This window comes from Tinamus guttatus, unplaced genomic scaffold (genome assembly GCF_059628265.1).
Source record: "Tinamus guttatus ecotype Peru unplaced genomic scaffold, ASM5962826v1 Tinamus_guttatus_pri_ptg000155l, whole genome shotgun sequence".
Lineage (NCBI taxonomy): Eukaryota > Metazoa > Chordata > Aves > Tinamiformes > Tinamidae > Tinamus > Tinamus guttatus.
Window position 1 is genome coordinate 3135749 of NW_028288689.1, and position 24646 is coordinate 3160394.

The 24646-nt window shown below is 42.7% G+C and overlaps 3 protein-coding genes across 5 annotated transcripts; 2 read left to right on the forward strand and 1 right to left on the reverse strand.

Moving 5' to 3' along the window:
- The first annotated feature begins 936 nt into the window (after positions 1–936).
- CCNG1 (cyclin G1) lies at positions 937–5714 on the forward strand. The gene is made up of 8 exons (XM_088522695.1): positions 937–965; positions 2124–2613; positions 2715–2912; positions 3497–3750; positions 4313–4391; positions 4487–4585; positions 4800–4994; positions 5636–5714. The coding sequence occupies exons 1-7, from the start codon at positions 937–939 to the stop codon at positions 4989–4991; spliced, it is 1341 nt and encodes a 446-aa protein (XP_088378821.1). The 3' UTR covers positions 4992–4994; positions 5636–5714.
- Positions 5715–8894: 3180 nt separating this feature from the next.
- On the reverse strand, positions 8895–11431 carry NUDCD2 (NudC domain containing 2). 3 transcript variants are annotated; one of them, XM_088522514.1, is made up of 4 exons: positions 11338–11431; positions 10627–10675; positions 9439–9590; positions 8895–9179 (listed from the first exon to the last, which is right to left on the reverse strand). In XM_088522514.1, exons 1-4 carry the CDS (start codon positions 11428–11430, stop codon positions 9096–9098), a joined length of 378 nt encoding a protein of 125 aa, XP_088378640.1. In that variant the 5' UTR covers position 11431; the 3' UTR covers positions 8895–9095. The 3 variants fall into 3 exon arrangements, with proteins under 3 accessions (XP_088378640.1, XP_088378639.1, XP_088378638.1); XM_088522513.1 differs by having other exon boundaries at positions 11251–11431; XM_088522512.1 differs by having other exon boundaries at positions 11242–11431.
- Positions 11432–11661: 230 nt separating this feature from the next.
- Positions 11662–22353, forward strand: HMMR (hyaluronan mediated motility receptor). Its single transcript, XM_088522696.1, has 18 exons — positions 11662–11707; positions 12471–12551; positions 12911–12987; positions 13286–13366; positions 13998–14186; positions 14492–14578; positions 14708–14808; positions 15756–15830; positions 16326–16504; positions 17257–17405; positions 17727–17941; positions 18566–18682; positions 19448–19606; positions 20395–20544; positions 20649–20748; positions 20976–21152; positions 21659–21821; positions 22250–22353. The coding sequence occupies exons 1-18, from the start codon at positions 11662–11664 to the stop codon at positions 22351–22353; spliced, it is 2250 nt and encodes a 749-aa protein (XP_088378822.1).
- Positions 22354–24646: the final 2293 nt, after the last annotated feature.

Here is a 24646-nt window from a genome sequence, read left to right on the forward strand (position 1 = left end):
AGAAGTAAATATTTTCTGCACCCAGAATAATTTTGAATGTGGTATCAAGTAATGGTTGATCTTTTCAACTTGTACTTTTCAGTAACACCTTTCAAAAGGTTTCTGTGTGATTGTGCACAAGGAGACACACGGTAAGAGCAGGCTGTGCACAGCAGTCACAGACACAACTGCCAGGTCTGCCCTCAGCAGCAGGGATTACTCACAGCAAGGAGAGAACATGCTCGGAGCTTCACCAGATAATTCAGTTAGACCAAGCACTCCAGGCTAACTGCAAAACCAGCCTGAGATACAAACCCAGACCCTCTACAAAGAAAAGCTGATGACATTTCAGAGCTCTATGAAACTAAGAGACCATAATCTGCTGCCATATCTGAATTTATATACTTTTGTAACTTTTAGAATCCTCCTGAGCAGGAAATATTACATATTTGTCATAACTATGCAAAATACATATGCAAAATACTATGCAAACACATTTACAACAATGCTCAGATTCGAGAAGTCATAAAAAAGGAAAATGCAGCGGAAAAAAAGAAAGCATCCAATAAAGGAAGCCCTGGGGGAGCAGAGCCAGGCAGGAGACATAATGACCATCAGTTACCAGACATAAACTAGCCATGGTGCATGTCAGCTTACTACTCTACCTAGAATAGCTGGGCTCCATCAAAACTGGTCAGGCCTCTAAAAGAAACAGTGCGAGAAAAGGAAAATACTCCTATCCTAAATGTGAGATAACCAGTTGGCGCATAAACTACTTTATTCTTTTATATAATAAAATATAAGCAGCTACATTTGCTTCACTGTTCTAAGCCCAGAATAAATCATACAGAAACGAGGCACAACTTCTCTCCTGGCTGCAAGTCAAAAACCCTCCCTGAAAAATGCACCAGAAGCAACAGGGCTGCACGGGGCGAGAGCAGCTCAGCACCTGCCGCCATGTCTGCATTTGCTGTACGCTGTAACTGGTAATGCAAATGAGGAAAATCTGATGAAAAAATTGACCTTGCCTCGGGCCCCATCTCACAGATAGCTTCTCCTAAATAAGCATAATTTCTTTTGAGAAGCACTTTTGGGCACGGCGACCCCTGCAAAACAGCTGGAACAAACATAATTTGGGGGTCGATTACTTAGCAGAATATCTTGGGTTGAAATAATAAGAAAACGCTTTGGGTTTTGTTTGTGTTTACCGTTTTCTTTCTCTCTCCCCGCACTGCACACTTTCCAGTTCCTCTCTTTTCCTGCCTCCTCCTTTCCCTCTCTCTCTACCTCCTCACCCTCCTCCTCCTCTTCCACCTTCACATCTGCACTCATCTCTCCTCTCTCCTTGGCCACTCTCTGTCCTCTCGAATGCCATTAGGAAAGATGCCGAATGAGTCTGCAAGGGGCCATCCCCACTCCATGCTCCCCCTGCGCTACAGCACAAAGAACAGCAGTCGCTTGTATCCCAGAAGTGGTTTATTTATCTCAGGGGATTACAGTTTACACAGAGGAAGTAAAAGATTACGCGGACTGAGTCCTTTCAAAGCAAGGGCTCAGCCTCTCTGAGCTGCAAGGAGAAGGAGATCCCACTTGGCCCTTGCTCCTGACACTCCTTCTTCCCATTTCTCTTTTTCCATCCAAAAATTCCCTTCGCGTGGCACATGGGGAAGGCAGCGTGGGCCTGGACTGGTGCCGCTTCTTGGTGGGACGGGAAGGGCAGGAGCCGGAGGCTGGGATGGCAGCCAGGGCAGGCCGCACCAGCACACAGGATGGCGCCTGGATGGAGCTGCTGCTCTGTGCAGGGGAGACCCGCGGCGCCAAGGACACTGTTCTCATTCCTCCTTTCGTATTACAATGACTTTTTCCCATTTTATGCAGGCCGCAGCGCTTGGCAGTGACAAGACCAGCCCGGGTGCAACTCGAGGCCAGTGTGACCTTAACCCCACAGCACCAACCTCCCAGCTCAGCCTGTCTGGAGCAGCAGGGGGGCGGACGGCCAACCTGCAGCGTCTTTCATTTACACTCTCCGGGTTGATGCTATTGCTCGTCCTAACATGGCAGGCATGATTCTGAGAGACCAGAAAACTTCAAACAACAATACCAAAACCTTTATTGATTTTCTATCTAGAATTTTTAATATGTAGCTTCAGCAGCGGGGGGCCTCCCCTCTCCGACGTTTCCTGGAGCGGGCGCTTCCCACGCAGGCCGGGCCGGCGGCGGCGGCGGTTAACGGCCGCTGTGGAGGGGCCGGGCGCGACCCGCGGGCGGCCTCGGGGCGCGGGGGCGGAGCGTCGGGCGGCCCCGCCCCCTCCCGCGCTGCCCCGTCCCCAGAGACGTCGCGCGCGCTCCGCGCCGCCATTGGCTGTTGGGCCCGTCCGTCACGCGGCGCTGGCGGGAGGCGGGCGCTGCCCCGCGCGCGTCCCCGCCCTGCGCAGTGCCGGGAGCGGCGGTGCCGGAGCGCGGCCCCATGGAGCGCTGCCCGCCGCCGCGCGGGCGCCCTGGCCGCCCGTCCCGCTGACTCGGCCGTGCCGCCTGCGCGGGGGAGCGAGGTGCGGGCACGGCGCGGGGGGCGGCGGGGTCCCCGCGGGTGGTGCCGGCACCCCGCGCTGCGCGGCTCGCTGCCGGCAAGCCCGGGCATGTCCGGCGGGGCGCCCCGCGCCTGCGCGGCGGCCCCGGGGCGGACGGGGTAAAGGTGGTGAATGGCTTCAGGTTCTCCCTTTCTTTCCCCGGCGCAGATGATCGGCGGCGCGGCGGGCGCGGCGCTGCTGCGGGCGCTGCTGGAGCAGGAGGCGCGCGGCCCGGCGCGGCTCGGCGGCCGCCTGCGCGACTGGGCCGCCCGCGAGCTGCTCAGCCTGGCGCAGTTCTTCGCCTGCCGCACGGAGAGCTTCTCGCTGGCCGTGCACCTCCTGGACAGGTTCCTCGCGAGGGTCAAGGTGGGTCGCGCCCCTGCCAGGCCCGCCTGGCGCCCGGGAGCTGCTCCCAGCTCCCAGCGTTTGGCTGCGCTCGGCGCTCAGGATCGCGTCTCTGACGGGTGCGTCCCTGAACAAAACCCAGCACCTCAGATGGACTGAGTGAGAATATGATGGTTGGCAAGATAGGCTGCAAAATAAGCTGTAGGATAAGTACCCTGACAGCCGTGGAGTAAAATCGGGTCCATTTTCTAAAATATTCTGGGCAGAAGCCACCAAGTGCAGTTTTTGAGGTCCTGAAGGCTCCTGATGAAGATATTCTAGAGCCTGCTTAAACTGCTTGGGCCTTCCTTAAAAGAGAGGGTTTTGCCAATCTGCTCCTGAAATGAATGAGGCAGAACTTGCAGTGTGTTGAAGGCCTCTTCATGTAATGAAACAAAGGGAGCCATGTTTGTGAATAAAAATGTCATCTTTCAATATTTATTTTTTAAAATCCCCTTTTTTCTTTAAATATCTCCTTTTATATATAATATATAGTTCAGTTTGTTACATGGTCTGGTAAAATTCTCGATCTTGGAAAGTAACATGACACACTGATTTATTTTTAGGTCCAGCCTAAATATTTAGGATGTGTTGGACTCAGCTGTTTCTACTTGGCTGTGAAGGCAACAGAAGAAGAGAGAAACATCCCCTTAGCCACTGACTTGATTCGAATAAGCCAGTACAGATTCACTGTTTCTGATATGATGAGAATGGAGAAAATCATATTAGAGAAGCTGTCCTGGAAAGTGAAATCTACAACAGCATTCCAGTTTCTGCAACTCTACCATTCACTCGTTCAGGAGAATTTAAGCTGTGAAAGGTAAAATGCCTAAAAGCCCATTCTGCTGTGACTGCAGATGCGGGAAACCTACATGGGAGTTAGGGGGAAAAACAACACAAACAACTGAAGTAATTTCTATCCATAAAAGGTGAAAATGAAGGAAAACTCCTCCTTTTCTTGCTAAACATGACAAATGTGAACAGTTCTGGTTTGAACTTGAAATGTTGTTTGCTTAAAGAGACCCAAGAGTATTGCTCTCTGAGCATAAAATTGGACTTGCTGAACAGCCGTGGTATTAACCTCTGCTCACACTGTATTAGGTATTGCCTCATTGCAAAGATTTCAGAATCTTCTGTCTTAGAAAGATGTTCCTTGTGCTACAAACATTTGAAGTCCTTTTTAGCCAGGCTGTTGTGACAGTGCAACTTTTCCATGTAGCCCATGGCATTAGGACTGCAGGGCAGAAACCCTGCAACTTCTGGACAAGGAGGCCCTTATTTAAATCAAGGTCACTCTAGCCACTTGTGTGAGCTACCAGCGTGGTGCTGTCTTGATTAAGTTTGCTTTCTTCTGTGACATTCACTCACTGCTTTTATTGTAGGAGAAAATATCTGAATTTTGAGAGACTTGAGACCCAGCTTAAGGCCTGTCACTGCAAAATCATGTTTTCTAAAGCCAAGGTAAATGAAAGTCTTGGAAGTGCAAAGATAATATAAGACTACTGAAAGATAAAGAAATGGCATCCAAAAATCATCACACTTTGCTCTCTCCCCAGCCTTCTGTCCTGGCACTGTCGATTTTGGCACTAGAGATAGAAGAACAGAAACTACAGGAGTTGACAGAGGTGTTGGAATTCCTGCAGATACATTCCAAGGTGCGGATACATTGAGCTTGAGTGAGGGAAGGGCGAGAAATACATGAGAGCACCTATTCATAGGGGAGAGGGTTGGTATGTTTACATAGATGTTTCTGCTGTCTTTTCTTCCATCTGGCTTGGCATCTTTCTTCTAGGTGAAGAACCTAAAAATGCTTATGTGAAGTAAGCATTTAATGTATTAACCTGTCTGGGATTCTGCTTTGCTCTTCAGATAAACAGCAGAGATTTGACCTTCTGGAAGGAACTGGTGTCCAAGTGCCTTACTGAGTATTCCTCAAGCAAGTGTTCCAAACCAAACATCCAGAAATTAAAATGGGTTGTGTCTGGACGTACAGCACGGCAGCTTAAACACAGCTATTACAGGATAACACACCTCCCTACAATTCCAGAGACCAGCTCATAATAGGTAGCAATCTGTCAAATCTGCTTATGATAATGTGCAAGTGATTAGCTGTGAAATACTTCAAAACTTGGAATTCTGTAGCCTGTTGATCCCAACCTAGTGGGCCTGTCTTAGACTGATCCATTTTTCATCCAGAGCATGTACCTACAGGAATGGCAAGCTAGTATGTTAAGATCTGAAGTAGGAACTGATCCTTTGGTGTCTGGTGAGCCCAGAACTGTGATCTACAGACCTTGGGACCTCATTCTGACTAAAATACGGGATAAAACTAGCAAAAAGGCAAAGGAAGAAATTCAGCTCACACCTACTCTGGAGGGAATTGTGTAACAAAAAGCAGTTAGCTACTAGAATGTGCATCACTTGAACAGTCGAAGTGAGCTATTACAAGGTAGACAGTTTTCTGCAGGTTCACTTGTTAAACTGTCCGCACCCTAAACTCCAGAAACTGCCATTCAGTTACTTGTATTGAAATTATTTGTATTTTCTTAACTGTGTAGAAAACATCCATTACTTCAAAATCTAGTTGTTAATTCTAAAGGCTACAGTATTTTCTGTAGCAGCTGTTATCGTCCTGTATTAAAGCCTGGTGCTTTATTTGCCTCTTCTAGAAAGCCTTTGAATTGACTATGTTTTTTCCCTTGCAGGAGTACAGTAAAACCAACAGATGACCATCCTGTGGCCTAGTTTACAAACTGCTGAAGATTTGAGAAATGAAGTCCGAAACATGGTCTAAATGAAGAGCTCAGTTGATTAAAAAAAAAAAAATACGTAATGCTTCAGACTCTAGATCCTTCTGGCAAAGGATATCTTGTCATGATGATGACAACAGGGAATATTCAGTGTCAGGTTTTAGCCTTATTTGTTAGGTTGTTTGCTTTTGAAACAGTGAAGCACCACAACACTGATGCACAGAACTCTTAACACGATATAATCTGTAGGGCAGCTTGTGTAGTCTAACCTTGGTTTACTGTAAGTGCAGGTGCTGAAGCAGGTTTTTGATTCAGTTTTGGAAAGCTATAGAATGTGAGGAAAAGATCCCATGCAGTACCCTAGTAGGGCTGTTTCTTAAACCAAAAACCATACGGCTTGGTACTAATGAGAAGAGCAAATGCGTAGCCATCAACCAGATGTGTCAGGTGTGGGGTGTCCTGGGGCCTTGTCGTGCTTGTGGGGCACTGTTGTTCAATGTACTTTCATGAAAAAGGAGGCTGGGTGATGGTGTTGGCTGTGTGGGACAAGTCATTTGAGTAGGAGAGAATGTATGGAAGTTACTTGATTGCCTTGAAAGAGCAAGTACGGGGCACTGCCTTACTAGGTTCACTACTCTGTAAGAAACGTAGCTTACTGAGATGGTGAATGATACAGAAATTTAATGAAACATAAGAAAGGCTGAAGGAAATTCAATGAGTCACCTGCCTCAGATGTGAAACCAGTCTTCCATGGTGCAGTTGTACAAGACAAGGAAAGGGCTGATACTGAGCATGGATGTTTTCATATGCTCTGTAAGAGTGTGGATGTCTTCCCCATACCCGCCCATAAGTAAGAGTGATCTTGCTGAGAAACACTGGAATTTACTTCAACTGCTCTCTTTAATGGCAAGCTTCATTAAAATACAACTCTTTCCTGAAAATGAGGTCAGTATTTTAAGAGGATTATCATATCGCTGGTGCTAAGGTGGAAGGGATGAGTGTTACAGCAGGTCAGATGGATAGTTGTGCTGGGGGAATGTTGCTGAAGAGCTTTTGAATTCTATGACACTGTAAAGAGGAGCTATTACTTACAGCCTGTTATTAAGCGAGGACCATAGGAACTGCCTGAGCAGGGAAGGAGAAATGTGAATGCTGTGAAGATGGTGTGGGCCTAGATGTTAGCCTACCAAACCTATCTTCTTTATCTTAATAGCTGCTGAAGGAATCATTTTCCTTCACTATCTCAAACAGAAACTGTAGTTAAACATTTCACAAAAGATTTCATACCGAAGTGCTGTGCTGAACAAATCAAAATTGCCCTCGAATGGTCAGGGTTTGAGATGGGGCCATGTGTCTTGCCCCCACTGCGTGCACTGGGCACTGCCACACAGCAGCCGTGCACTGCAGAGAGCAGCCCTCGTGTTCTGGAAGAAATGGGTAAGGATGCACTGTGCAATGTAATGGTGGTGTCATGCCTCATTATTAAGAGATGTACCTTTTAATAAAACATGGAAATGTGGTCAACTGAGTAACTTCTCTTAATTATTAGGAAACTTCTTACTTGGAAACCTGTACCTGTGCAGTGCCTGGAAAAAAAATACAAGTGCATTCAGGAGGAGAGGGGTTAGTGAGAGCTTCCTTTATTTGAGCAGGTTGAGGCTGAAGAAGGAAGGCTAGAGAACCAACGGCTAAGACTCACTGTCCTTGATAATTTTATTTCCACTGAGCCTGTCACCTTTCCAAATCCAAAGAAAGGAAAAACCATCTAGACTAAAAGACAACAGCGTATCTGTCTTAATGTGATGATATTTCAAGTTGGCTGAGGCTTTCTTAAATTATTTTTCTAATATTGCTTACTCATAGTCTGACATCCAAATCTAATTGTAATATCAAGATCCAAGTCTTTGCTCCAAGCAAAAACATTGCAATCCAGTTTGCATTTTATTTGGCATTTCAAGCAAGATGAACTTCGCTGGCTTTCCCCTAGCCTAAATTACTTCCGGGGCTCTCCTTAATTACAGCAGCCCCCTTGCATACTAAGAACTTAGTGAAGGTATAAAACCTCTAGACACAAATCAGCTTTGGATGCTGACTGTTATTTTCCTTTTCCTAATAATGAGAAAAATTCTTTATAATCCAAATATATTTTCTGAGCATACCTTACAAGCAGGGGAGTTGACAGTCATAGAAGGTTTGTAATGACTTGAGAAGTGTTTAGCACTTGCTGGTGCAATAGGAAAGTGCTGGACAGGATTACAAGCAGTTGTCCCCAGCCTTATTTTTTTTTTGTCATATGTTAATGGAAATAATGATGTAAATTTAATATTTAAATGCTAACGGCTCAGCAATGCAGTGATTTTTTTTTTTTGGCAATTTCTTACCAGCGAAGGGACTTGAGAGCCTAACTGTACACAGTAATTTCAGTGCTCGTAATGGAATTCAGTTTGGCACTAATGCTTCCTTCCTCTGTTAGTCTGGACACAACATTAGCTGTTTATAGTGCTGTTGATGGAGCAGTTCTCAAGTGCATCTTTAAGTGAATAAATAGAAAGTCATAATGTCCACATGTAAAATTAAAATACCAAATCAGGCAACAGCCAAGTTTAAAGTTTGGCTAATAAATTTTAAAGTATTTTTAAAGAAATCTACAACTGCCTATTCTTTGATACCTAAATAAATTTGGTGGTTGTGAATAGATGGAAGATATAACTTCCTAGTTTGGGATTTGTATTTCTTTAATAGCTTCTTATGAATTCTGTCATTTCAAGAATCATTAAATATTCCTCTCATTTCCGAATTTCAAATACTTGCACTGATTTTACATTAGTAGTTATTTATATAGATGCTTTCACCTGATCTTTCTGTCTTCTGCTATCACTTACTTAACCTAGCAGCTAGGATTAAACAGTAGCCCTATAATCAACAAAGCAATGGATTACAGAACCTTATTTTCTGCAAGATGCTATAGTTACTTTATTAAAATCACTATTTTAGAATGAAATTTACACCTTCCTAGAGAACTCTGAGTGAGCCTTCCTATAATCCTTCCTGTTGCAAGAAAAAATGTTAAGCATCTTGCTTCCAGGGTCTATTCTTCAAAATTTAGTAGAGATGACATTCTCATACAAAGCCAAATGGTATACTTGTACCTAAGTAGTTCAAAATAATGTAAGAAAAGATGTGATTTTTTAAAGAATATACCTTTTTTTTTGTATTTTGTCTATAATAGTTTAAAGTTATCCCAGCTTAAAAATCAGCTGCTGACACTTTGTCTTGATGCTGCTCCAAGAGGTCTTCTTTCTCTCCTAGGAAAAAGTAATCACCAATTTTCTGCTGAATAGATCACTGAAGTCTTCACATGGTTATATATCCCAGTCCTTAAGTGCACTGTATAATTCCTTCTAAAGAAGACAGTTTACTTTTCAAGACTAGAAAAGTCTGGTCCTCCTTTGGTATAATTTCCAGAAATCTCTGCCCCACTGAAGTCAAATCCAGGATTCTGAGGGAGATAAAAGAAAAAAAAATGTAAATAGATTGCAGTTACTGCAGATGTAGAAATCAGGTAGAAATCAGATTTTTTTTTTTTAAACTTTCTGGGACTTTAGCAAGGACATACAGCTATCATCCTTGTTATGCAAAACTGTCATGGCTCTGAAATTCTGCTTGGAAAATGCACCAACAGATAAATCTTGAAGCACCATAGTTAGGTTGTCTGCTGAACAAAAACACACGGGCAGTAACCCAGGCTTCTAACTTGCCTCTCTTTGGAATCGCTCCAGGGTGAGTTTCCTCTGCATCTGGTCCTGTACCCAAGGATCAGCAGCGTATTCATTTTCTAGCAGAGATGTCCAGCAATTTCCAGCATCTCGGTTTGTCTTTGTAAGAACGATTCGTATCAGTTTCCGATCCTCTGTTGAATGAAGATATTGAAAGGAAAAAAGAAAAAAAAAAGACTTATTCCTATAGTGATACTGCTTTTATGTTGTTTCACTGAGTTCACCATTAACAAGTGAAAATGTGGGATTAAATCACTTAATGAAAAAAAAAATCAATTCTTAATGCTGATGCCAATGTGGCTATTACTAAATAATGAAGAAATGGAAAAGCTCAAGTAAAGACAACTATACAGCCACCACCCTTTTTCGCCTTTGAAACACCAAAGCTGTTCTGGATTAGAATACAGCTTCTAAGTACCTCTATGGCAAACCTAAACTAAGTTGGGGGGTGTACCTGGCAAGAGATTTAGATATATGAAGAGATTCATGTGTACAGCTCAGATAAGGCACTAACTACAGGTTTCAAGTCAGGCCGGCAGCTTTAGAGAACATTATTACTGGTAAAAGTCAGAAATGAATTTAAGTGACATATGCAGATATAATAATCTTTTCTTTAAAGGTAGACAATACACTTAGATCCATTGAATATATTGAAATAACATCTCAGAGTTATCATGTAAAACATCTATCACTAGCTGAATAAACACAGCATGGGAAAGTGCAATTTCAAAGTTATTCACATATTGGGAAAAAGTACTTGACAGTTCAGATTTTCATGATTAAGTCACTAAGTCATTAATCAATGTTAATTTTAGTTGGAAAGCAAAAATCATGCCTTGAGAAATGTTTGTAAGATGTACAGTCAACACAGGCATTTCTCGATCACCTGTAATCTCTATGTTTTTTTGCAATGCCTCTACTTAAATCACTTATCACACAAAAAGGCCAGAAAATTAGTATATAATGCTGACCATCTCGCAATTAAATTTGCATCCCCTTAGTCAAAGAATAATGACAGCTCATGTTACTCTACATATGGAGAATCAGAACCAAAATCAGAAAAAGTCATCTTTTTCTTAACAAAACACTCCTATTACTCTGTAACATATTTCTACTCCTGCAGAGAATTTCTACTCCTTTCAAAATGTCACTTCAGAAACTGGTTATTACCTAATGTCCATGTTCCTTCATCAGCTACTGTAGAGTCAAAAAGTTTACCCTGCAAAAGACATGTACAATATTACACAGGAGGAAAACCAGAGCAGTGTCCAGCTCACGAGCCTTTGCCAAGTGTCACTCCCTGCTTGCTGACAGACAGTCTAGCCCTACAAACCCACACTTGCTCCTGGACTAGCAAAGAACTAGTTTACTACAGAAATATATGCGTGTATTGTAGAAGTCAGGTATTTAATATGGTAAAAATACATGCCACGGTTTCAGTGGCTCCGTTCAAGGCTAGGCCTGTACTCTCGGGGTAAAGCCATTTTTAACTGTCCTGCCTTCATAACTGCGGGGCCTGCTGGGGCCACGCGCACCCATGACGCAGTGTCAATACGCGGCGATACCAGGAATTTACTGCTCATTTCCACGCGAAACTGTAACTAACCCTGCCCGCGCTCCCGCCCCCACGGGCTGACGCTGGAGCAGCTCCTTGGCCGCCAGTAAGGAGGGCCCCTTTCACACCGCTCCGCCCGGGGATCGGCAAAGCGAGCGCGCGCGTCACGGTCGCCGCTGAGGGCGCACCGGCCGTAACGGCCGCGGGGCCCCGCCGCCCCGCCGCGGTACCTGCAGCACCTCCTCGCCGCCCACGGCGAGCTCGACGTGGCGGCTCCGCAGGGCGCAGCGCACGTCGCGGGCGCGCGTGCCGGCCGGGACGCGCACCTCGATGAAAACCTCCTCGAGCGTCTGGTACCAGCGGCCCCAGGGGGTGGCGCACGGGACCACCCCGCTGCGCTCCTCGAACGGCGCCGACATGGGCGCCCGCCACACCGAGGGAGCGCGCGCCACGCGCACGCGCACAGCGGCGCCGGCCCCGCCCACCTGCGCCGCTGACGCCACCGCGGGCGGCGCGCGTGCGCAGCGCGAGGCCGGCCGCGATTGGCCGAGCGGGTGCGCCGCGGGCTCGGATTGGCTGGCGGCGGCGCGCGGCGGCCGTTGGTGCCATTTGAACGCGGGGAGCGGAGGCGGCGGGCGCTGCTGGTGACCATGGCGTTCGCGCGGGCCCCGCTGCGCCGCTTCAACGACACGGCCGGTGCGTGCGGGGCGGCTGCGCGCGTCCTCCGCTTTCTGCTCCTCCGCTCTCGCCAAGCGCGGGGGCTGTCGCTGGGGCAGCGGGCGAACGCTCTCGGAGGGAAGTCGCCGTGCAAAGCCAAAAACTAGGTGCTAATCTCTGGGGTGGAGCGCAGTTCCTGAGAACGCTTCTTATGCGTTTTCAGCCGTGGCCGCTTGCTTCTTTCTTCTTTTTGCCTGGTCTCTGAGCCAAGTTAAACCAGGCTGCTCTCTTCCCTTTGCTGTTAGTTTCAAAGTGGCCCCACGCAGGGGGTGTTTACTGGGCTTGAGGCTGCTTAGCTATAGGTATTGAAAGAGTCTGTAGTCAGGTTGCTTCTGTTTTTCCTTTTTTTTTTTCTCTCAAGAACAAGGTTGGAGTATTTTAGTATCTAAAGTGTTTTTCCAAGCGGGAAAAAAATTGAAATAGGTCTGAAGTATTTGGCATGTGAAGCACAATTTAAGACTTGCCTTGGTGCATCCCGTGAAAAGCCATGTTCACTAGCTGGCAATGAACTCTTCAGGTTTGCACAAGTCTTTAGCTTTCACCCATCTTGTGCTTGCACAGTTTTCTTCCTATTAACAGAGCAAGAGCGGGACTATGGTTGTTCTGGAGGTTCTTTTTGTGTTTTTTAAAGAAAGTGTGGTTCAGGTGTGTTAGGTTTAGCTCTATTTTTATTATTATTATTATTATTATTAGTTCTTACTCAGTTTGAATAATCTGTTTGTTCTGTGTCTTCTGCTGCCAGGATCCTGCGATGTCAAATCTTCAGATACAGCAAGAGGTTCCTTGGTGTCTGAGACTCATGGACGGGTTAGGAGGCAGACGAGTAAGTAGTGCTAAAAGCTGCTACCAAAATGCAGCAGGGAATGTCTCTGACACCTACCAGTGTAGGTGCTCACATGCTCCTGCTGTTTTCAGCTGTTGTTTTCTCTTGGTGGGGACTGATAAGCTGCCTTTCAGATAATATGCCTAGCAGTTGTAAAAAGCATTTTGTGCTTTAAGTTTTTTTTTCAGAGACAAGCATTCCATGCAATAACTAGCCCTGGGTTGTGAGATAAGTAGTATAATAATAAAATAGCAACCTCTCTTGTATCCAAGCTCTTTCTGAGTTGGGTGAGAATTCTTTGATCACACACCATGTGCACACCCTCTTCCTACACCTTGCTTGTTTGCATTACTTTTCAGTTGCAACAAACCTGAGCAATGAGAAGAATATGTCTACTCCTCTAATGGGAAGGAGACTTCGATCTCTTGAATCAATAGTAAGACTTTCTACTGTGCTGTCTCTAATACTATTAACTCCAGCTAAGCCTAACTTTGTGTCTGATTGTTAGTGTCTCTAGTTAAGAGCCCATAGTCTCTTTTTAGAGTTACTATTAAATAGAGCTGGTATATGATGGCGTCTACTTTCCTATTTCACAGTATTAATTAAGCAGGCATATGGGCAGTGCTTTAATTTGTGATGCTTAGTACTTTAGAGCCTAGTAAAATCCCTTATTCTGACTTCTTAGTCAGCTGTAAGGATCATTTAAATGATTGTAATGGTTATGTTCCCAAAAGCCAGCCAGTGGGAGTTCCAAGCCCAGAAGAGATCATATGCTTATGAAAGAGAAAAAGAAGCAGAAGACACTGGAGAAGGAGGTAAGAAAACATTGTGTGAGCACAATTCTCCTGTAATGAAGACTACAAGCTGGCAGAATCTGCCTCTTCAATATAAGATAGAAGTTGTTGGCAAACAGTTCTGTGCAGAGCAGAGGTTCTCAAATATTGTATTGGGTAGGAAGAATTGTGTTGATTAATGGAACAGATTTACATGCCTTCTTACTGACCCTGAGCAGCCCTGCAGCTCATCCCTTAAAGAAGAAAGGATGGGCCTATATTTCAGGAGGGTTTTATGCAACTTTATAGAATACTGGTTTTATTAAAAAACTTCTACTGAGGTCTTTTTATTAAGTGACTTAAAGTTTAAAGCAGTTAGCACTCCTTGGTGCTGGTACCATGTCTGCTTCACATTGCTCAGATGTCAAGTTCCATTTAATTTCCTCACTAGAGAGGAAAGTTGAGTTCTGCTGCAGGTTCAAGCTTTTGAATATCTTGCAGTGGCTCAGAATGACAGTAATTCTCTTCCTTCTTTTCGCATGAATGACAGAATAAAGTTCTAAATGACAAAAGTTAAAGCTCTTTGTACTCAGCCTTTACAGGAATACAGAAAAGGTTTAATATTTTGGTAATTTTTGCCTGTCATTCCTTGTAAATAGTAATTTTGTTTCAGATCCGTGCTTTAGTGAGGGAGCGTGGAGAACAGGATAAAAAACTTCAGGCTTTGGATGAAGATTTTGCCAAGACTGAAGCCAAGTTGACTGCTGCAGTGCAAGAGAAAACATCTCTTTTGGCAAATGTAGCATGCCTGAGAAAACAGCTTCTTGAACTAACAAGAACCAATGAATTATTAAAATCAAAGGTACTGAGCCCCTTTATGCTGTGACTCTGCAATTATTGACTATATTCTGCAATCACCTGTAGCTATTGGCAGTATGAATCAGGGTCTGTTTTCACACTTGCCCCTTCACTACTCGGGGGCAGAGGATCTCACTTTTAGCTCTTTGTGCATGTCTGTCTAAAGATGAAGCTGGGCCTGCAAATGTGTATCTTAAGGGCAGATGGAGATTAGTGGTGCTGACAAAGGGTTACAATAAATGAAGTGGTTCTGGAAAAATAATTCAAATGAACGGGTTAGGTTCACTTGTTGTCTTGATTTCCAATAAGCTGTCTGAGGATGGCATGCAGAAGAAAATGAGCAGCCTATGCTTGGAGTTAATGAAACTCAGAAACAAGAGAGATGCCAAGGAAAAGGTAGGATCCTCCTTACTGCACAGGCTACTATCCATTTACCCCTGTCTCGTAGAATCTTAATTTCTTGAACAGATCTGTTTTTGGTGGCAATACTTGGCTGCTGATTTTTTTATTGGTTTTCTTTTTTAGACTGCTCTTGCAAAGCAGGAAGATATGGAAATGAAGCTGCAGGAAATACAGAGGAATCTAGAACATTCAAAAGGAAAAGTAGCGCAGTTAGAAGAAAAATTGTAAGTAATCAGGAAGGGAATTGTCTTAGGTATTGTATCTGCCAGCTGTGCTCAACACTGATATGTGCAGTGTATCAGTGCTTACAGTACATATTTACCTCAGGGAAAATAAAGGCTATTTCTCTATTGAAAGGGAGTGGTTATTTGTGTACGTGACCTGGAAGAGTTTCTAGGGCAAAGGGTTTTGGGAATTGTTGCATTTTTATAGCCATAACACAAAATGGCTTGTTCCTCTTAATTAAAAAAAGTCAGGCATCTTCCTTCCAGTGTGATTTGGCTTGGGTGTCTTTTATTTTGGTCTAGGGTAAGAAAGGGAAATAGTCTTGTTGAAAAAGGTTGCAAGACACATCTGTACATTAATGCTTGTGTCTAGTCCAATTAGACTAGACAAGTTAGGAACAATTAAGAATGATGAAGTATTAGACCTGGAGCAGAGATGCTAATTCAGAACACAGGCATTTGACAGAGGTCATGTAAAAGGCATTGCTCTCTAAGTAAGAGTATTAAAGGGCAGTTGTGATGCCTTTGGGGTTGTGGCATAGGAGCTATGTTGTGTTTTAGAAGATGAACTGCAGTGTCCAAGTGCTCAAATATAAGCAGGCATTTTATTACCCATATTAAACAGAAAATATACCAAGCTCACAATGTATGAATGTGTACGGTACAATTATCAAAGGCAAGTTGCTTAATGTATGTAGCCCCTCCAGCACACTTGATGGTAACACATGGCTCAGCATCTTTGGTAAAAATGAGAAGATCATGTGCAACAAGCCATAAAACAGGGGAGGTGGTTCCTCACACTCGCTGGGAGTTTGTCAGACCAAGTGGATTATGGAGAGCATATGCTAAGTGTCTGTAACTTGTGATGCAAGGATGTCATCCTATCTGCAATCAAACAGCTTTCAGTTCTTCTGTGTTTAAACACTCATGAAACTCTCTGTTTTTAGATGTGCTACTGAGAAAGAAAAGATTGAAGAAAAGTCTGATACTGAAAAGCTCCTAGAATATATCACAGAGCTCAGGTAACCAGAACACCTTTCTTGGAAAGGATTGGGTGAGTTAAAAGACTGGGAGATTAAGCCCTGGTGATGGCTGTATATAGAACCGAGGCAGCAGTTAGGTAACTTTATTGGACTGGAGGGGGGCAAAGCTGGGTGTTTTGGTGTGTTTGTTTACTTTTCGTACAGATAATGGAAAGGAGTTTTAAGACCCTTACTTTTCCAAATGTCTGTGCTTCTCTGAGCTATGCAATATAGTGGAAGAGTAGGATGGTCCTAGAATGTAACTAATTTCTCTGAAATACCTGTTGATATTGAAATAAATCACACTTAATTACAAGTAGTTAGTTTTCATGTGCAATAACTGGTTTTGAGGAAGTAAATCAAGGTTGACTCCCTGCTCAATTTGCTCACAAGGCAAACCTATTTGGCCCCTTGATCAAAGCTATTTCTCCTTCGGTAGTCAAGTATAAATTCACAAACCAAATCTAGTGGTAACAATTGAATTTCCTACTACAGTAGTGTTGCAGAAACAGCAGAAAAATACAAACTGGATCTTGCCCAGATGGAAGAGATGCTGATAAAGAAAGATGAAGATATGGGGATCCTGAGGGCTTCTCTTAAAAGCAAGGAAGAAGAGTCATTTAAACTGATGAGAGAACTTAATGAAAGGTGTCAGCTGCTTGAACAGCAAAAAGGTATTTGCTAGCACTTGTATACTGTTAGTATAGCTGAGAAGCACTTGCACATCTCAGTTAAAGCCAACCTATCTGTAAGGTTTTAAGTAAGATGTTTATGCAGGCTAGTTTGAGTGTGTTTAATTTCTGGTTGAAAACAGCCCAGCATGTATTTATCAGTATGGAGATTAAGTGGAATGTGACCTTTTAAGTCAAAACCCAGCTATCTGCAGAGGGTTGCTAAGGTGGGTTTTATGGAAATAAAAATTGTTTACCTGATAAGATGTGCTATTCTCCAAGTTGCCTGATGTCTACTTCACACATCACTGACAGGCAGCACTAAGTGGCTTCAGTTTCTTAGGGTACATGTTAAAATTGAGGGGTTGGGAATGTGCCTAGAAACACTTTGACCTCTGTGACCTTTCCACATGAACCCTCACCGAAATAAAATAAAAAAGGCAGCCTAGCACTACTACTCAGCTCTCGGTATACCACTTGGCTGCCTGGTGATAGTATTAGGTAGAATAATTTTTTTCTGTTGTATTGATTTGTTTTCCCCACCTAGACTGCTGATCTAAAGAAGGCTAAGTGGCTAAAATAGCTGTCATAAATATTAATCTCAAGTTTCAGCCACTTCTGAGGTGGGGGAAAGGTCTTTCCCTTGTCTAATGAGTTTTAGAGCTGGAATGTAAGTGATGAATGTGATGATGAATGTGTTTAGTTCTCTAAAGATAGAGATGTTAGTCTGTAACACTGGCAACTTGCCTACACAGAGAAAGAGTCTTCTGAGAGCAGGGAGAAATACCAGAGTATGACAGCTGAAATAGAAGACCTGAAAAAAAAAATTCTCTTGGAAGAGCAAGAGCACCAAAACTTGCTTAAGAAACAAGAGGATCTTCTCACTCAGCTGCAAGAAGAAAGGGTAAATAACTCTGCAACTAGAATGTTTTTGACTTGTTTAATGACAAGCACAAAAGATTCTAATTTGGATTACATAGACTGCTGCATTAACAGTCTAAACTATGGGAGGTAAAAATGGCTACTACTGGCAGAAATTGCATGCTCTAATTAATGTCTTGTCAGAGCAGAGCTGTAATTCTTACCAAATGTTGTTTTATGTTAGTTAGATTACACTTAACTTGTGTAACTTAAAAGTTTAAGTGCTGTAAGCTTGCCTTGAATATATGCATGGAGATTAGAGCTAAGTACCAGTAGTTAAAAAATCCTCAACTTGGGTCTGCAGGAATCCTCTGCATCGATGCACCGGAAGTTACTAGATTTTCAAGAAGAGGTAACAAAGGAGAGGCTTTTCCTCGAAGAAGAGCTGAAAGGGGCCATGGATGAGCTGGATAAGTTGCATGCAAAGGAGAAGAAAGCTGAGAAGCTGGTGAAGCAGTTGGAACATGAAACCAAATCTCAAGCTTCTGAGATTGCTCAAATGGAAGCAAAATTGAAAGGGTTTGTAAAAACAAACTGCCTGATTCTAGAGCTTTTACCAAAAGGTTAAAGATATGGAAAAAGGTGTTAAGCCTAAATAGGACTTTTAAGAGACCTGAACAAAGAAATTTTTCTTGCTGGTTGCTAACTCATAAAATGGGATGGAATTCTTTTGAGTCATTTTGAATCATCTGTTGAAAATTGTTTTAATACGAAACTGCTTAACTGAGCTTACTGAGACAGGGTATTATGATAGTACCAGCAGATTGAGCCTGTTACTCCTAAGGGTCAGCTACATCGGTGTCGTATTGAATGTTCCCATTGTGGAGAGGGCACTCACTAGAGAAGGCTGCATCAGTATTTTTAAGGAAGCTGTTTTTCCTTTGTCACTTCATGAAAGATTTTTAGCAAGTACTAAAAAAAACTTTTCTACAGCTCTTTTGGGGAATTAAGTGGAAAGGAATATTTAAATTTCATGTGAAGATAGCATTTGAATGCCTGAAAAGCTGTGGTAGGGCACTTGCTGATTTGTGTCAAAATTCACGTACTGCAGCCACAGCAAACCTTAAACACAGTAACTGCTAACAGGACTGCATTTGTTCAGGCTTACTTGCGTCCAATATAGAATGCTGACTTGTGTTTCAGGAAGAATGATGATTTGGAGCAACTTGGAGAAATGCACAGGAAAGCTATCTTGCAAATCCAGGAAGAGCACAGCAACACACTGCATAAGCTTGGAAAGACTATTGCTGAATTTGAAAGGTATTCAATTCCACTAAGATCTAGAATCAGCTTTTTATTAAATCAAGATATTGTTCAGGCGTGTGCCTTACTACCTAGCGCTACATGGTCGTTGCCTCACTCTTGGAGCTCCTGCACGCTAGGCCAGCACAGTGAGCTGTTCAGGCAGCTGGGTGTTTCCTCCTCCAAACTGTAACCAAGTACAATATTAACTGCTTTTGAACTTTAATTGTAACTGGTTGTCATGTTTTGTGTGCTAAAGGCTTTTTCAAAATAATTTTCTGCTCACACTCAGAACTTGCAGTGCATTAAAGTTATTTTCCTGAAGTTGTTGAAAATAACTTTAGTGTGGAGTGCGTCTTCTCCCTGATAGCGTGCAAAACAACTGAGCGTGTTGTGTACAGCCACTTGGAAGGATTTGAGCTGTAATGCTACTAGGCATCATCTTGGTGGTCTGCTGGCAGATGCCTGCGGGGAGGGAATTACTGCACACCTCCCTTACCAAGATGCAGGCTGGAATAATATGTTAGTGTTATTAATTCTTGCAAGTGTGCAAAAGCCCTCCCAAGGGGTCGAAGAGGGTATCTTCTGATCCAGGCTTCAGATATAGATGGTTATAAGGTGAAAATAGAGTACTGTATTTTAGTGTAGCTTCTTAGGATTTTATAGAAATCAATTTCTTATTCTGGCAAACTTAACAAAAATCTTGGATGCTTGTGTGGCTCTCCTAAGGCCTGAAGCTGTTGGTCTGTTTGGTGTCTCAAGTTCTAACTTTTCTTATTCCAGTTATAAAAAAACAACATCTGAGGAAATATCCAGTCTTAAATTGGAGAATACCTCCCTGAAAGGAGAGGTTGCCAGCCAGAAAAAAGTAGGCGAAGATACTTTACAGTTACTTCAGGAAGCAGAATACACTGGAAGCAAAGCAAAAGAAGAATGTGCGAGGTATGGGGTCCACAAACTTGGTGAAGCTGAAGCTTGCCCTCTTATCTGCAGCTCTACATGGTGCTCTGTCAAATAAAATCAGCACTTGGAAGTTAATATTTCCTCTCATTGCCACTGCGGAGTTGAAGGCATTCATAAAAAGGAGAAAAAAAAAACACTTGTTTTTCCCATCTGAATTGAGTATTTGGCTTGGCTGGGTATACCTATGGTTCACAAAATGTTTTGATAACAAAATGGCTTTTTAGCTTTGGCTAATAGTTTAGGGTTATCCACAATTACAACTTACCTGAGCGTGTCTAAAACACTAGTCACCATGTTGCTGTTTTGTTGCTCCCTACTTGTTCACTGTGGCCTCAGTTTCCCACTGGAGCTGATAAGAACAGCAGGATTTCTCCTGTTGGACTTGCTGATTCTTGGGAATGGCAGGGGAACATGCTTTGTCTCCATGATGATAAAACGAATAGTTGAAGTTACTTGAAGGAGGAGAGGGAAGGTAACGCTTGAATATAAAATGTCTGAACTCTGGAACTCATATTCCACAAATGATTCTGCCTAGAACCAGCTTCTTACACTTAAGTATTTAAAACCTTGCCTCATTTGCATGAAGATGTCAGATGAAATGTCTCTAATGAAAAGCTAATAGGATTAAGCAGTTAAAGTTGGAAGCCTTGATTTTAGTTGGTTTTTCTAACAGCAGTTCAAATATGAGTGCTTTTCCAGTATAGAATCTGATATGGAATCAGAAAATAACTTAGAGGTCAACTCAAGATCAGTGATTTTTCCCTCAGGATGCTTTTAGAAGCCCAGACAAAGCTGGCACTGAAAGAAACAGAAATGGAGAGAACCAAGGAGTGTTATCTGGCAGAAATGACTAAACTTCAGGAAAAGCTGGAAGCACAAGCTGAAGACCTGAAAAATCTTGAAGAGGAAAGATACAGGTAACTTGGCTCTAACTTGTGTACCATGGTGCAGATGATGGACAGGGAAGAAATGCCCTGAGCTTTCTACCATATGTAGGTAAGGAAACTGTCCTGTGTTTTAGGAAAAACACAAATGAAGATGTGAACTCCAGCTTAAGAGAAGAGATAAAGACCTGGCGGACTCTTTATGAAGATTTGCATAACAAAACCAAGCCTTTTCAGGTGTGTCACAAATGGCCTGCTTGTTATTGTCTGTTATGTGCAGCTGACTGAAATGCTTCTCAAGAAGTACTGGCCAAGTCAACATGCTCTCTGCTCTAAGGCATTTACCATGCAGTGGCTTCTGAAGCCACTACCCATAGAGCAGCCATTCTTTCCAAACCAATTGAAAACTTAGTTCAGTATTTTATACTACCCAAAGATTTTAAATTATGTAACTTATTTTCCAGCAACAATTAGATGCATTTGAAGCAGAGAAAAATGCTCTCTTAAATGAGCATGGTGCAGCTCAAGAAGAACTGAATAAACTGAGTGATGCATATGCTAAACTGCTTGGCCATCAGAACCAGAAGCAAAAAATCAAGCATGTCATGAAGCTGAAGGAGGAAAATACACACCTGAAGCAGGTTTGTTAAATTGTCAGTAATTTGGAACCTATTGATGCTCTTCATCATTTTTCTAAGTATTTACAGACTGTTTTGCCCTTGTGTGGGGAATTTGTCCTTACTGTGTCTGAATTACATGATAGATATAGGTATTTTCTTTGGCAGTACTAGATTACAAGGAGCAGTGGGTTTATGTCTCTAGAAACAAAATCCTCTCTCAGCTTGCGCGAGGTAGATGACATAGAAGATCATAGGTGCAAACTAGTCCTGCATTTAGCCTGGCTTTTTTTCTGACTTGTTTGGGGATTCCAGGCTTTCCAAGTTGTCTGCTGAAAGCAGTACATAGGTATTGGCTACTTCAAGCTACTGTACTGCCTAGTGGGCTTATACCATAGTGTTAACTGTCTTGACTTAAAAATATATAGGTGTGCATTAATTAGTCCTTCAGAGTATTGCTAGAAGAAATAATGCAGCATGCTTTCCTTCTGTTATTATTTTGACCTCTGAAGTATGTCTTTCCCCATTAGGATGTCTCAAAACTGCGTGCGCTACTAGCAAAAGAGAAGCAAACAAGTAGAGATCTTCAGGAGCAGCTTCATGCAGTTCAGGGCATTAGAAGGTTTGATCCCTCTAAAGCTTTCCAGCATGACAGCAAGGAAAATATTCCTCCCAAAACCCCCCTTAAAGAAGGTAAGCTTGAAGATTTCAGTAACTGTGGTTAGTTCTATGTAGTGTCTGCCTGACTTGGGGCAAGAAGAAGAGATGCCTTCTCCTGTGTGTTCCATGGCAGGGGAAGGCTACCTCTACCTTGGACACAATGTTGCCCCTTGGGCTTCCTAGTCTGTTTTACCATCCTCAGATGAGCCGGGCCTATGTCAGGTGAGGTAATAAAGTGTGTTAGATAGCAGGCAGCAGGTTACAAAGAATGAACTGTCCTGTGTCATCTTGCAAGGTGTGAGCATGGTCCTGCTGCTGTGCATCACTCAGAGCTTACTTCATTTCAGGAAGCCCCCTGCCACATGCAGCTAGCACGCCAGGGTGTTCAAGTGTAGACATGCAAGTGATTCAGCTTGGGTTTGAGCCTTCTGAGATGACTTTTTTTAGTTGCTGTCTTTCAGGTGCTCGTGCTGCTATAGGTGTAAGAGTAAAGAGTAATGATGTAGATGGCAACAGGCTTGTATTTGAGAGGGCCCTCCAGGATCGGAAATGCTCCAGGATTTGAAATCCTGGTCCTGCCTGTTATGTGGAAAATGCAGCCCTCTCCTTTGTCTTCCAGCAGACAAATAATTACTAGATGGGATAGGTGCAGGAGTGAAAAAGACCAACTTGGTATGTTTTTTCATTGCAGGTAATAGAAACCAAAGTTAATCTCCTGGTTTTAAGGAAAACTAAGTGAACTATAAACTCATGATGCAGTGAAGACTTCAAGGGGCTCTGTGAAAGGTGGATCTGAATGCTGTATATAATGCAAATTAGAGTAGCAGGGAAATGTGATAGAATGATCTAGTTATAAAAACACTGTGCTTAACCCTTGGAGCTTATGGATGGCTGGATGTTCCAGTCCCCAGTCACATAACTGCAGTTCAAGAGAAAGCAATGTCCTAATCCATGTACTTGGCTCCCTGGCTAAGACAGGGACAAAAAGATGTGCTCCTTGTGGGGTGGGAGGATGGCAACTCTGCATGTGCTCGTTGTGCAGACTTGGGAGTCTGGCAAGCTGGAAGGGTCTGTTGAGCTGCTCTCCAATGTAAGAACACTTTAGCAGAATAAACTTGTTTTTAATTAAACGATTTACTCCTTGCCTACTTTCTTCACAAACAAAAGATTTAAAAAAAAAAAATGAAATTGAGCTGTGTGAAATGGCATTCTACTCTGAATTCTTCACACCAAAACACAATACCCAGTGTCTCAAAGATAGTATATTGTCTAATCCTACAGAAAGGGTTCCCATGAGTTGTGCAGACAGAACTGAAGAAGATAAGGGAATGTCTTGTGAGCTTCTAGTGCAAACACAAGTAAGGGAACTTTGGTGAAATAGGTGGAGCTTTCTGCTGTTGCATCTAAAATGCTGTGCAAAGGTGCTGCAAAGAGGAAATAAAGCTTAGCTTGTTGAACATAGTGCACTTAATTATTTATGGAGAATAGTCATACCTCAGAAAGAGGTATGAAAAATCATACACTGAGGTCTAGTAAATAAACTGTTACAAAATTATGTAACTTCACCTTTGTTTGCTGATTACTTGAACATGTGCAGTTGAAGCTTAAGGATTTACTTGAGGTTGTTGAGGAATATTGTAAGGGTTTAAGTTTCTCAAGTGTAGAGAGGCTTTTTTAATATGAATTGGTCACAGTTTAAAGATGAAAATATTTTTCCTTGTGAGAGAATACAAAAAAGGTAACCCATATTTTAGTCTGAAAGATTAAACAAAAGTGGTAAAGGAAATGCTGAAATCCTTGCATTGTTGTATAATCCTTGCAATGGTTGTATAAGAAACTGAAGTTGCATGACCTAGTATATCTACTAACCTGGATGCAAAAAGAACAGCAGGTTAAACTAGAGAAGGGAGAGAGCAAAAAATCTTGGGGGAGACAGAAGGATCTGTAAGCAGCTGAAAACAGAAGACAAGTAATACTTCCAGTTTTCTTCCATTAGATATGGGTAATGCATTCCTGTCACAGTGAGGCTTCTGCAGCAATATTGGACTGTCTTAGCTACTTGCTTTACAGGTTTTGGCTGAGCATCTTAGACTCAAGATGGCCTTCATGTATGCCTGATAACACTTAGACACTTCTGGTCTTACATGTGTTTTAAGGCAAGATGACTATGATCAAAAGTCTTAATGAAAAATGAAAAAGTGAACTTGGAAAAGTTGTTTTCCATGTAAGTTATTCCTAGTCTTATTTTGTAGGCAATTTAAGCAAGTGACAACAGAAGCATATACATTCTGTTCAGATCTTGAATATTTTGGCAAAATAGAAACAGGTGTGAAGCATGGCTTTAGTCTCTACATGATTTGGCTCTTTTCATGTTGCATGCAGATCTTCTAAAACATAAGTACAAAGATGAGTTTTGATTTCTTGTATCATCTACCTCAATATCTCGATCATATGACATGAGTTTTACTTACAAGTCAAATGGAGAGTTGTTAAAGTAATTGACTTGCCTCACTTAAGTACTGCTTCATGTTTCTTAGAAAAGGCCAAGTAGGTAAGATGGGGTGTCAAAAGGAAATAAAGCTGCTGTACACAATAGTGGTGTTGAATGGTAGGAAATACTAAACTGAAGCTGCATTTAGTCATCCATTACTATCCTGCCTTATACTTCATAATAAGATATTCATACAGTATAGTTTTTAAATGCAGAAGAAGATGTACCACCAGGCACAAACCACTCCTACTGGTATTTGTAAGGTGATTTTAGATGTGGGGAAAGGACATGGTCATAGCTTATTAGAAGAGAAGAAACAGGGTTTCAATCTGCTGCAAAGGCACCAAGTAGTGGTAAGTTCGATGGG